This window comes from Aquarana catesbeiana, linkage group LG09 (genome assembly GCF_042186555.1).
Source record: "Aquarana catesbeiana isolate 2022-GZ linkage group LG09, ASM4218655v1, whole genome shotgun sequence".
In the NCBI taxonomy this organism is placed as follows: domain Eukaryota; kingdom Metazoa; phylum Chordata; class Amphibia; order Anura; family Ranidae; genus Aquarana; species Aquarana catesbeiana.
The window spans coordinates 59,512,679-59,525,815 of NC_133332.1; the positions used below are offsets into that span (position 1 = coordinate 59,512,679).

The window sequence follows — 13,137 nt, forward strand, 5'->3', positions numbered from 1 at the left end:
TTTTAATGGTTGGTGTAGTAATGTTTTATTAAAGTAATACTATTAGATAGCAAAAGTCTCAGGTATGCAAAATATTTAATTGCTAGGTGCTCATAATTCAGTCAGTAGAGGGAGGGGAGCAGTTAGACGGCACCTAAATCACACACAGCCCTAAATTATTAGGAATATGTCAGCATGTGACATTGAGGTTTCAATGGGAAGAAACTGCAAACCCAGTAAAATAAGGTCTCTCTCTTCAGGCTAATTAGCGGACAGTGACATGTGAACAGAGGAACTTAACGGGGAACCAAGCAAATCTCAAAAGACCGATGGACAATGCCGTTGCTGTTGGGCAGAGGAGAAAGATCAATTGTGGAAGGATCCTCATCTGATTTCAGGTTAAAATTTTGCAGGATAAACGTGAGGAAAATAAAAATTTCCATTCTTGCCATGCCTTCTCCCAGGCAGATTCTCCTTCCTGTAGAAACAGAAAAACAACAAATCATATCTTGTATTTGTGTGTGTCTAATAGTTTTGACGTGCAACTAGCTAAGTGTAGTGAAAACCTTTTTGCACTCAGTAGAGCAACAATCTATTTTCTAGGTTTGGTCGGGTTTCCCTAAGCTTGGTGGTTGATTGCACCTGTCTGTCTGTATGAAGCTGAATATTTAACTGACCCCAGCCAATTACTGGGAGGGGGCATCCAGAAGGTGGCTGGGGAGAAGATAAGCTTTATTCGCTAGGGTCTGCTGCCTCCCTGTACTGAAGTACTGCTAGGCCTCAGCATGTGCTGGCTGAGGACCTGAAATAACCTGGACTGAAGGATATTTGCTGGGGGTCATCACCCGAAGAAGCTGGACTGGGGAATGTCTCTTTTTCTCTCAATGAAGAGTGTTGCGTGGAAGCTGGGTGGCTGTCAGCTGTCCTTGGATATTGTGAGTAGAACCTTAATCTAGGACTCCAGGTATGTTTGTGCTTTGGGGATTAATGCCAGAGGCTGCTGTAAGGATGGAGACTGCTCAGAGTCTCAGATTCGCTGGCTATCCCTTCTACCTCCAGTAAAGGCTACTCCTATAGTATTTGTGCTTGAAAATCTGTCCTCCTGTTCCTGTTTTGCATTTGGGAGTATGCTACACCCTCATCCCTCTTTTCTATATGAAGCAATGCAATAATTCTACAAAAACACATCTCCTAGACAGAGCTTGTGTTGATAAATGTGCTTAGAACTGGTGTCTGGGCCTGGCAGCCTGTGAACAGGTAAAGGGAGACCTCCTGGGTTATTTACAGCAGTCCCTCTCGGGGTCAGCACTACATGGGCAAATCATAATCAACTCAAGCAGCAGGTCAAAGACAAGTGGCGGCCCGTGCATTGTGGGCGCATGGGCGCCGCCCCCCTTAACCCTGCTGCCGCCTCCCTATCCATGCTTCCGTTCCCTTTCAGAACGCCGGACGCATGGATTCCTATGGCGGGGGTGGGAGGGGGTGTATTCTTTTGAAGCACCTGATTAGAGCCAGAGGCTCTAATAGGCTTCAAAAAAGGGTGGGCTCGGGGCGCAGAGGGTGCACCCTGAGTCCACCCAATTGTGCGACCATAGCGAATGAATATTCACTATTTTCACACCGCATTGCCTCCCCACCAATAAAGAGGCAGGTCAGTGAGACCTGTTTCCTGATTGGCCAAAGCGCCAGGCATCCCTATTGGATGCTCAGCGCTTTGGTGGCAGTGGGGCAGAGAAAACGAGAGGAGACGCCGGAAAAGAGGACAAGGTAAGCGCCGATCCATCCGCGCGGGGGGGTTGTGTCAGCGTTGTGTCCCACGATCCACCACTTGTGGGGGGGTGTTAACGTTGTGTCCCGCGATCCACTCACACGCGGGGGGTGTCAGCGGTGTGTCCCGGGAGGGACACTGGCAGCATTTGATGGGCACACTGGGAGCAGATGATGGGCACACTGGCCATGTTTGGGCACAGTGGCAGCATTTGATGGGCACAGTGGCAGCGTCTTATGGTCACAATGGCAGTGTTTGGGCACACTGGCAGCATATGATGGGCACACTGGCAGCATATGATGGGCGCAGTGGCAGCGTATGATGGGCACAGTGGCAGCGTATGATGGGCACAGTGGCAGCGTATGATGGGCACAGTGGCAGCGTTTGAGGGCACAGTGGCAGTGTTTGATGGCACAGTGGCTGCAATTGATTTTTTTTCAAAAAAATTTTGCGCCCCCCCCCCCCCCCCCAAAAAAAAATTTGAGCACCAGCCACTGTCAAAGACTAGGGATTAACTTTTAGCAGTCTGCCATCTATGGACTGCTTAATGATGATTTTGTTTTGTGACGGGTTGCCCAGTGGATATTGCTCTTTGCACTGTATTTTTAAAATGATGCTGCATCCAGAATTCTAAATTAAACCTTGAGATGTACAGCATGTATTGACAGCATAGTCTATCTTGCTAAGAAGTACCATGGATTTTTATCTAGGCATTGCCTAAAGCGTACCTAAACCCAAAAACAAAAATATATTACAACCTACTAGTCCTCAGTTGTAGTGGCTACATTTGTTTTCTTTTTTTTTTAAGCTTTATATCCCTTTGTTGTCATTGTTGGGTTTTACCTGTCCTTAACAGACCAATCTTGCAAGCACAAAAAGTTAGAGTGTTGAAACAAACCATTAACACTGGTGGGGGTGTTTACTATGGTTACCTTATAGGCCTCCTTCGCACAGGGGATAACAGGCACACACAGGATTCAAGTGGCAAGAATCAGCAGATTCTCGCTGCTGGGATGACAGGTGTATGCAAAAAGAGGTGGACTGTACAAAGTGATAACAGGCTGACAGTAGCCGTCACTATTTGCATTTGTTTGCTTTAATTGCTCACTGGTTGGTTTAAGTTGTTGGCTGTTTTTTTTATTATTTTGCAAAAGCCATCCACTTTTATATCTTTTAGAGCCCTTTCACACTGAGCCTTGCCGGGCATTAGTGGTAAAGTGCCGCTAGTTTTAGCGGCGCTATACCGTTGTTTTAGCGGCACTTTTAACTACCGAAAAGTGCCACTGCCGAAGCGCTGCCCATTCATTTCAATTGACATAGATGCTGCTTGCAGGACTTTTTCTAACGTCCTGCAAGCCCACCGCCCCAGTGTGAAAGCACTCAGGCTCTCACACTGGGGCTGCAGGGGAGGCGTTTTTCAGGCACTTTAAAGGCTCTATTTTTAGCCCAAAAGCACCTGAAAAACGCCCCAGTGTGAAAGGGGTCTTATTCTTTATAGTTTAGTTTTTATTTGTTGGCAGTCTACTTTCTCTAGAGTAGGTGGTGCTCATCTACAAGGGTCCAATGGTTTTGCGAGGAACCATGCACACCAGTGTTCACTCATAGAAGTTTAAATTCTTTTTTGATTTTTTGTAATTTTTTATAAAATTTTCATTATTTTTATTTAAATAAAATTTTCTCTATTTAATTGTTAATTTACAGTGTGAGGATATAAAGGCACGTATCTGGCACTGTGGTTTAATTTTTGGCCATTAAAGGCATTTTGATGCCAGATTGCTCTAATAAGCTCATTTTGTTTTGAATATTTGAATATTTCTTTTTAACCACTTCAGCCCCGGAGGATTTGGCTGCTCAATGACCAAGCCATTTTTTGTGATACTGCACTGCATTGCTTTAACTGACAATTGCGCGGTCGTGCGACGCTGTACCTAAACAAAATTGATATCCTTTTTTTCCCACAAATAGAGCTTTATTTTAGTGATATTTGATCACCTCTGCGGTTTTTATTTTTTGCGCTATAAACAAAAGAAGAGCGACAATTTTGAAAAAAAAACACTATCTTTTACTTTTTGCTATAATAAATATCCCACATTTTTTTCAAAAAAACTAATTTTTTCTTTAGTTTAGGCCGATAAGTATTCTTCTACATATTTTTGGTAAAAAAAAAATCTGCAATAAGCGTTTATTGATTGTGTTGTGCAAAAGTTATAGCTTCTTCAATATAGGGGATATATTTTTAGAGCGTCTACAAAATAGGGGATGGCATTTTTATTATTATTTTTTTTTTACTAGTAATGGCGGCGATCTGCGATTTTTATCTGGACTGCGATATTGCGGAGGACAAATTGGACACTTTTGACACATTTTTGGGACTATTGACAATTATACAGCGATCAGTGCTATAAAAATGCACTGATTACTGTGTAAATGTCACTGGCAGGGAAGGGGTTAACACTAGGGGGCGATCAAGAGGTTAGCTGTGTTCCCTAGGTGTGTTCTAACTGTAGGGGGGACGGGACTGTCTAGGAGGAGAGAGAGATCACTGTTCATACTTACTATGAACACACGATCTGTCTCTACTCCCCTGAAAGAACTGGGATTTGTGTGTTTACACACACAGATCTCGGTTATCGCTCTGTCACGAGCAATCATGGGTGTCCGGCGGTCATCGCGCCCACAGGGCACTCGCCTTGGCTCTGGACACACCCTGCGGGCGTGCCCCTAGTGGCCAAAAGGAAAAGTGAGGTAAGATAACGTTGATTTGCCCAGCCCAGCCAACCTGCTGCAGTAAAACTGCGGAGGCTGGTCCAGAAGTGGTTAACCACTTGCCGACCAGCCCCTGGCCACCCGCGATCACGGCCACAGGAGCCAGAACGGGGATTTGTGTGTGTAAACACACAAATCCCCATTCTGACAGGAGAAGAGAGACAGATGGTCTGTTCCTAGTAATTAGGAACAGTGAAATTTGTAGAAGAATACATATCGGTCTAAACTGATGAAGACATTTGTTTTTTACATTTTTTTTTTATATTGTTTTGTTTTCTCCTTCACTGACTGGCACTGATATGCAGCACTGATAGGTGGCACTGACAGGCATGTTTGGATATGTTTGTACTGAACCTTTACTCTTGCATTGTTTTGGATGGACATTTTCATTGGATCTAGCAGTTGATTCACAGATGGACTCATTTTTATACACACAATTTTTTTGTCATTAAAGTGATTGTAAAGGATCGTTTTTTTTATTTTTTTTAAATAACAAACATATCATACTTACCTCCACTGTGCAGCTCGTTTTGCACAGAGTGTCCCCGAACATCCTCTTCTTGGGCCCCCTGGCGGCTCTCGCGGCTCCTCCTCGCATCAGATAGCGCTCTCCCGAGGGGGTTACCTTGCAGGCGCGCTCCTGAATCCAGCATTTGCATCCACAGACACGAATGCCAGACTCGGCCCCGCCCCAGAGCCCACGTCATTGGATTTGATTGACAGCAGTGGGAGCCAATAGCTGCGCTGCTATCAATCTATCCAATCAAGAGCCGGGACCCCATAGAAAGAGCGAAAGCGCGTCCCTGCTGAAGAGATGAAGGGGCTCAGCTAAGTAAAATGTTGGGGGGGGGGCCGGTGACTGCCAGGTGTTTTTTCACCTTAATGGATAGGATCCATTAAGGTGAAAAAACACAAGGGTTTACAACATTAATGTTGTTCTTATCATAACCATAATTTTGAACTTGCCTATTAGAGGTTTTTTTGCACTCATAATTTTATTTAATTTCAGGACTCCTGTTTTTCAGACTTTGTTTCAGTGATTTGTTTCAAGTTTTTTGTCATTTTTAATCAATTGTTTACGCACATTTGGTATTTGCATATAAGTCTATGAACTTATACATTTAGTTTTGACAGCACACTTTACACTTAATACCACATTTACCACATCCCACCAATCCAGGGATTTTTTCAGTCCTGCAGTCTTTCACTATATTGGCCAAGCGCACCCTTTTTTAATTGTACGGCCATCATGGGTCGGCAGAGCCTATTTAAGTATTGTTTTTATTTTTTATGTTAGTGTACACCATATGGAAAGTTTTTAAGCTGTTTTAAATTGCTAAAACTTTAAATAATGATACTACACTATATATCACTTCTTGGGCTCTGTATGGTGAGCATTTTTTGGCTAGGATTCCCCTTGATTGAACACTGTCTATCTAAGGAACTAATCGAATGGCTGCTGGGAATTCCTCTAGATTGGATTGATACCTGTTTATCTGCTGTTTATCAATGGCATTACGGTGAGTGCATATTGGTGAAGGAAGAGCACTGGAGTCACTTTCAGTGGCAGCTGTTTTTTTTTTTTGGGGAGGGGGCAACAGCAAACAACCAACCACCCCCGCCCCCTGCTGTTTGCTGGTCGATTAGGCACTTACCCAATCGTGGGGGGGTGGCAAGCAGCCTTGTGCAGTGGCTCGGCTCTGAGTCCTTTCCTCTATGGTGGCTTCCAGCTCCTCCCCTCCTCCTCATAGGCGTCCAATAGGATCACCTGTCCTTTCAGAAAATCGAGTGACCGGTGTCAAAACCCACTTCTTGATTGGCCAGTAGGAGGATCAGTGTTACAACAGCAAATATTCATTCATTGTTGTAACACACCTGGGTGGGCTGAGACCTGCTCTCATTCTGCCCCTCCAGGCGCTGTCAGTTTGGCTGAGACCTGCTCTCTACATGCTGTGGAATATGAGAGTGTTCCCGGTTGAGCTGTTTTCCCTTCGAATTTACTGAACTGCTGTTGGCATTACTTTAATACAAGTTTTTTGCATCATACTTGGACTGTGTGTGTTTTTGCCGCTGCACCCCACCTACACTTCCATTCTTTTGTTTTTTTCTCCCTCAACAATAGCCATACCTGTAGAAAATGGCATGAAAGCTTCATTCTTTTGAAATCGGTTCTTCTCATCCAAAAAACGATATGGGTCAAACACATGAGGGTTGTGAAAGTATTTTGGATCCTTCAACACTGATGTCAACAATGGGAAGACAGTTGTTCCCTAAATGGAGATAAATAGAAAAGGCAGGATAGAAAATGGTGAGATATCTATTTTATTAATAGCTATTTCATGAATTGATAACCTGGTCGGCATGGTGGCTAAGTAGTTGGCATACTACACCGAAGACATTTGCTGTTACCTGTTGTGGAGGTGTGTAGCCATAGCTCCCAACTGTCCCTGATTTCGAGGGACTGTCCCTGATTTGGAGCAATGTCCCTCATTCCCCATCATTTGTCCCTAATTTTGGTCTGATCCATGTAGTTGTATATAAAATGCACTTTTTATCTTTCAAAAAGTGTTTCCCAGTGCTAAACCTTTCATCCAAATTCTAAATTGCTGCATTTGTACATTTTAAAAGCCAATATAAAGGAATATTAGTGGTAAAAAAAGCCCTTGTGGATTTAATTAACCTTTTATTTTGGTTAATTCTCCTTTAAGGGGGTGTGGCAGGGGGTGTGTCCTCTGCCTACATACATTTGCTAGTAGGGGTCCCTCATTCCCATCTCAAAATGTTGGGAGGTATGGTGTAGCAGAACTCTATTGATTGCCAAAACTACAATTTTGAACCCTGTAACCACTTATAGTGCTGCTCAAGGTGCTCTGCTACTAAAAAATCCTGAGTCTCACAGCAATGTAAAGGAGCCGGCTGTCTTATGCTTGATCCAGAAAGCAGTGAAGAATGAGGAAATAAGAGACAAGAACACCACTGGCTGAACAGGTGGAGAGGAATGTGAACAGCATCAGCTTTGAACTCCTCCTAAGCCACGCCCCTGAGGCATTTCACCCCGCCCACTTAGACTTAGTCATAGAGGTTTTGATCTGTTATGTGGCAGCAACTATTTACTATCTGACACCGACTATTTCCTGCTAGAGGTCACCTTTTTCCAAACACTTGGCCAGCAATATAGCTCAGTAAAACTCATCCTACCCCAAAATGGCTGCTGCGGCTTGTATGGGATAGCTATAGAAAAGGATGTGCCAGCCTGGAAAGAGAGTGTGTGATGTTAGACAGTAGAATGCTCTAAATCTGAGTCTGGGAGAAGAGATCAGTGAAAGAAGCTTCTGGAAGAGGGTAGCTGAGAGAGACTTCAGGGAGACATCTTGATTATTGTTTGATCTGATTCCTGTTTGTTCAGTGGTTAGAGGGCAGCACAGAGGGACTGGCGCAGATTCTACATGTTTCTTGTGTCTGCCTAAGACTACTATATTATCATACCTCCAAACATTTTGAGATGTGAATGAGGGACACCTACTGTCAAACGTATGTAGGCATATGACACGCCCCCCTGCCACACCCCCTTAAAGGAGAATTAACCAAAAAAAAAGGTTAATTAAATCCACAAGGGCTTTTTTTTACCACTACTATTTATATTGGCTTTTAAAATGTACAAATGCAGTTTAGAAATCGGATGAAAAGTTTAGCGCTGGGAAAGACTTTTTGAAAGATAAAAAGTGCATTTTATATACAACTATATAGATCAGATCAAAATGAGGGACAAAAAAGGGGGGGGGGAGAGGGACATTGCTCCAAATCGGGGACATTGCCTCGAAATCAGGGACAGTTGGGATCTATGTATTTTAAGTGCCACATGGTCTCTGCATGGAATTTCCTTGTGCTACAGTGACTGTCTCTGATATATTCAGAACCATATTACTTTGCTGCTATACAGAACTGTTATATCTGCAGCTACTTGATCATCTTGCCAGAAAATAGTGTTATAGACTGTATTGCATATTCAAGGAAAGACTATGTATTCTGCTACATACAGAGAGTACACAGATTCCATTTTTACAGTAGCGTCTGCTGTCTAGGAGGAGATTTCCCCAAGGTGGATCATTGTAAAAGGGACGCACACACCATCCTGCCGGCTGTATGCATATATGTGTCATGTACTATATTGTCAAAAGTATTGGGACACCTGCCTTTACACGCACATGAAATTTAATGGCATCCCAGTCTTAGTGCATAGGGTTCAATATTGCGTTGGCCCACTCTTTGCAGTTAGAACAGCTTAAAATCTTCTGGGAAGGCTGTCCACAAGGTTTAGGAGTGTGTCTATGGAAATGTTTGACCATTCTTCCAGAAGCATATTTGTGAGGTCGGGCACTAATGTGGGATGAGAAGGCCTGGCTTGCAGTCTACACTCTAATTCATCCCAAACACATTCTATCAGGTTGAGGTCAGGACTCTGTGCAGGTCAGTAATGTTCCTCCACCCCCAACTCGCTCATCCATGTCTTTATGGACCTTGCATTGTGCACTGGTGCGTAGTCATGTTGGAACAGGAAGGGCCATCTCCAAACTGTTCCCACAAAGTTGGGAACATGAAATTTCCATAAAATGTCTTGGTCAGCTGACACCTTAAGAGTTTGCATCACTGGAACTAAGGGGCCAAGCCAACCCCACAACAACATAATTCCCCTCCACCAAAATGATTTGGATCAGTGCCCAAAGCAAGGTCTATAAAGACATGGATGAGCGAGTTTGGGGTGGAGGAACTTGACTGTCCTGCAGAGTCCTGGCCTCAACCTGATAGAACACCTTTGAGATGAATTAGAGCAACGACTGTGAGCCAGGCCTTCTTGTCCAACATCAGTGCCTGACCTCACAAATGCGCTTCTGGAAGAATGGTGAAAAATTCACATAGACACACTCCTAAACCTTGTGAACAGCCTTCCCAGAAGAGTTGAAGCTGTTATAGCTGCAAAGGCTGGGTCAACTCAATATTGAACCCTACGGACTAAGACTGGGATGCCATTAAAGTTCATATGCATGTAAAGGCACTACTTACCACTAGCCTGGTTCATGCCTTTATCTCCTCCAGACTGGACTACTGTAACACACTTCTCATTGGGATTCCTAGAAAGAGTCTGCAGAGGCTTCAGTACATCCAAAACTCTGCAGCAAGCATCCTGATGAGAGTGCGGAAACATGAGCACATTACCCCCATTCTCCACTCACTCCATTGGCTTCCTGTCTCCACCAGGATTGAGTACAAGGTTTCCCTCCTTACATACCAATATATACATAGATATGCTCCTTCTTACCTTAAATAACTTCTTAAACCACAAAACACATCACGTTCCCTCTGCTCCATTCACGCAAACCTTCTTCAAATACCTAGAACTAGACTTAGGACAATGGGAGACCGGGCTTTTTGTGCAGCTGCCCCGCGCCTGTGGAATGCCCTACCTGACACCTTGAAGGCTCCTAAATCCACTGACTGTTTTAAAAAAGGTCTTAAGACATTTCTTTTTAGCAAAGCTTTTTGTTCTTTTTAGATGTTCGTTTCTTTGTATAAACGGCTCATTTTAACCTGTAGCACTGTGAGATCTTTTGATGTAAAGTACATTATAAATAAAATTTATTATTATTATTATTATTATTATTATTATTATTATTATATTGGTTTGAAAAAAAAATGTTCACTGTGCAGTTATTCAAGGGCCAGGCCGTGCAGACTCCTGACCTCATCAATGAATCAGTTTGGGACCATTATACTATAATGTTCCAATGCATTGGTATGCCACAGGGGCTCCCTTTTATTATTAAATTATGCAAATAACGTATACTGTGGGGCTTGCAATTCAGAAGTAACCTCAAACTCAAATTACTGCAAAAGTAAAAAATAAACTCTCCAACCTTGGGAATGGTGTAGCCTCGGAAGTGGGTGGTTTGGGCAGCTGCATGAGGTGCACCTAATGGCAAGATATCCCCGAACCTCTGTATCTCATGTATCATAGCATCCATAAATGGCATCCTGCTCCTATCTTCCACAGATGGGCAGCGATCTGGGCCAATAACCTCGTCTATTTCTTCCTGGACTTTAGCTGAGAAGAGATGAATAGAGGTTTAGGAAGAAAAATTTACATTTCGAGCCCAGTGCATCCACTATCATCGTACCTGCATGTTGGGATTTTTGCAAGAGGTTGGACATTTGCCTCAGAGTAATGGAAATGTGACTCAGCATTTTTCATAGAAGCTGAAGTGTAATATACCCATATAATATTTCTTCTGGTTCCCCTTTCCCCAGTCAACATGCAAATCAAATTTTTCAAGCAAATTATTTTATTTTCAATAAATATCCATTATGAGATCCAGTGACATAATCACTGGGTCTGTCTTCTGGTCTTTGCTCTGAGCTTGGTGAGAGGGGTCAGCAGGCTTCTGTAAACATTGCAGCACCCTGCCTTGGATCCCCTTTCAAGAGCATTATAAGAAAGAGCACATCCACAGCATTCTTTTAGGTATTCATGTTCCTCCCTGCTGCCTAATGGGTGCTGTAGACTTTTGCAATGCAATCTTCTTGTAGACAGGTGCTCACTAAGTGGTTGTTATGATTTTTTTATTTTTGTTATTATTATGCTCTGTCTGTACTAAGTGTGGCACTGTTTAGTTATGCTGCCCTTCTAAATGCGTGCCTTGGGGAAGCTAGGGGTTAACTATGCTGGCCAGGTTTCCTGGGTTTTTGGGTGGTGCTGTCCTTTTGCTTATGGGCAAGTAGATAAAAGGAAGGAACCACCTCTAGACTGATATGCTCCATATGTGGGAATTGAAGTAGGAGATTGCTATAAACTCTAACATATACTTTGTTGTTGGTTCACCACTTGGCAGGAACCCAGTTGGTATTCCAGGACATGGACTCGAGGACTTATACAAGAACATATAGACTCTAAGGACTTTCCCTACACTTAAAAGGTATGACTACCTCAATGGGCAGGGGCACCAGAAGGCACCAAGCTAGCAATTTGTAAGAAGGAATGGATGACTGTGAAGAAGCTATCTGTAATGCTCTGTTCTACTTAAACAACTTTTAGTATAGATAACTTTGTTGTTAATGTATCCTTGCCTGGTCTAAAGTTACTAGAAGACGTACTCAGAGGGGTGCATTCAAGGCCTATCACTCATATGGTCACACCATGGGACAGGACAATACAAGAGAAGAAGGTGTACCAGAGTCTGAATGAATGGTAATGCTAACTAGAGAAGGCTATATTGCCATTGCAAAGGACTAAAGTACTAGTGTCTATAAGCATATAGCAGCCATCTGGTCAGGAAGCAGAGGTGACTTGGCATAGGTGACAGAAGGCCCAGGTAATGAGGGAACGTGTATGCTTAGGCTTCCCAAATCAACTTGCAGTATAAGGCATCCTAAGGACCCAGCCTGGAAGTCCTGGAAGACGGAGTGACTCCTCAAAGTACTGAAGCACAGAGAGTGGCATGGAGCTTCCTGGGATACAAGTTCAATCACTAGTGGAGATGAAACATTAATCTTTTATGTCAGTGTCACTGAGATGAGGTGACAGGTAGATGGACTGGTGAAGTTTGGTGCATGTCATGCGGCAGTGGCTCCGAAATGCTACATGGAGGGGGAAAGTATAATGAGGGACTGTTATTTATAGTGTACAGTTTATAAAGGAGAAGAGCTGTGCCATGGAATAAAACTACTGTCTGTGTGAGGAGTGTCACTCATTACTGAGAGCATCGCATTAATGCTACACTTGCGTTTTGGCATATGCCTCTGGCAGCCTGCAAGAGCATGAGCGCACACTCCTCTCCTTCCCCACCTGGGCACCACCCACATGCTGATCAATTACTTAACCATGCCGAAAGGGATGCTCGGGATGTGACCTGTTCCTCCCTCCATCACCAACACCATCACAAATGTTTTTTGAAGTCAATGTTCCAACAACTTAAATGTACAAACATAGTAATTGTCCAATCAAATTGTACTGCTAGATTTAAATTACTGTATTTGCCGGGAACGTGTGTCCCAGCCCTGTATCTTGAAGCTTATATTTGTACACATGTGTCTTTCCACTCTTATGACCGGAATTTTGATCGCAATTTCCCTTTTTGAACGCTGGGGGCATTAGCTGCAGAATGTTGCTGTAGACACGGCTGGGATGTGTGGCCACCCAAGCCGTGGGGCTTAAACCCACCTTCCTGGGCCACCTTAACCCAGGATGGTGGGACGATGCATCCACCCACGGCATTTTGGAGACACTGTCCATCTCTGTCACCTTGGCTCACTGCAAACGGCAGGCACTGGGACTGGAATGTCTGGTACTTCAGTGCACATGTGCCCGTCCATCCAACCCCTGGAAATAGTGAACCGGCAGCCTCATACTCGGAACTTCGTACACCCATGTACTTTACCCAGCACTTTTTGTCGTGTCACTTTCGCCCTAGTATATGCATACAATCCCCTGGTTTTCATGGCATGCCTGTTTACTCTGCTTCCCAGGCGGTGAATGTTTAACCTGCCAGTATTGGATGCCTGTATAATCCTTGTGAATGTGCACACATGATTCTGACTGAATTTATTTATCCTGGACCAGCTAATCAAGGTAT

General features: G+C 43.7%; 1 protein-coding gene across 2 annotated transcripts in view; it reads right to left on the reverse strand.

Annotated features, from left to right (window-relative positions):
- LOC141107698 (cytochrome P450 2C8-like) overlaps window positions 1-13,137 on the reverse strand; it is a 90,936-nt gene continuing 77,799 nt past the window's right edge. For both annotated transcript variants that reach the window (XM_073598613.1, XM_073598614.1), the window contains 3 exons: window positions 10,426-10,613; window positions 6,642-6,783; window positions 1-457 (listed from right to left, as the gene is read on the reverse strand). In XM_073598613.1, coding sequence (XP_073454714.1) covers window positions 276-457; window positions 6,642-6,783; window positions 10,426-10,613 — 512 coding nt within the window. In that variant the 3' untranslated portion in view covers window positions 1-275. The remainder of the gene's footprint in view (window positions 458-6,641; window positions 6,784-10,425; window positions 10,614-13,137) is intronic.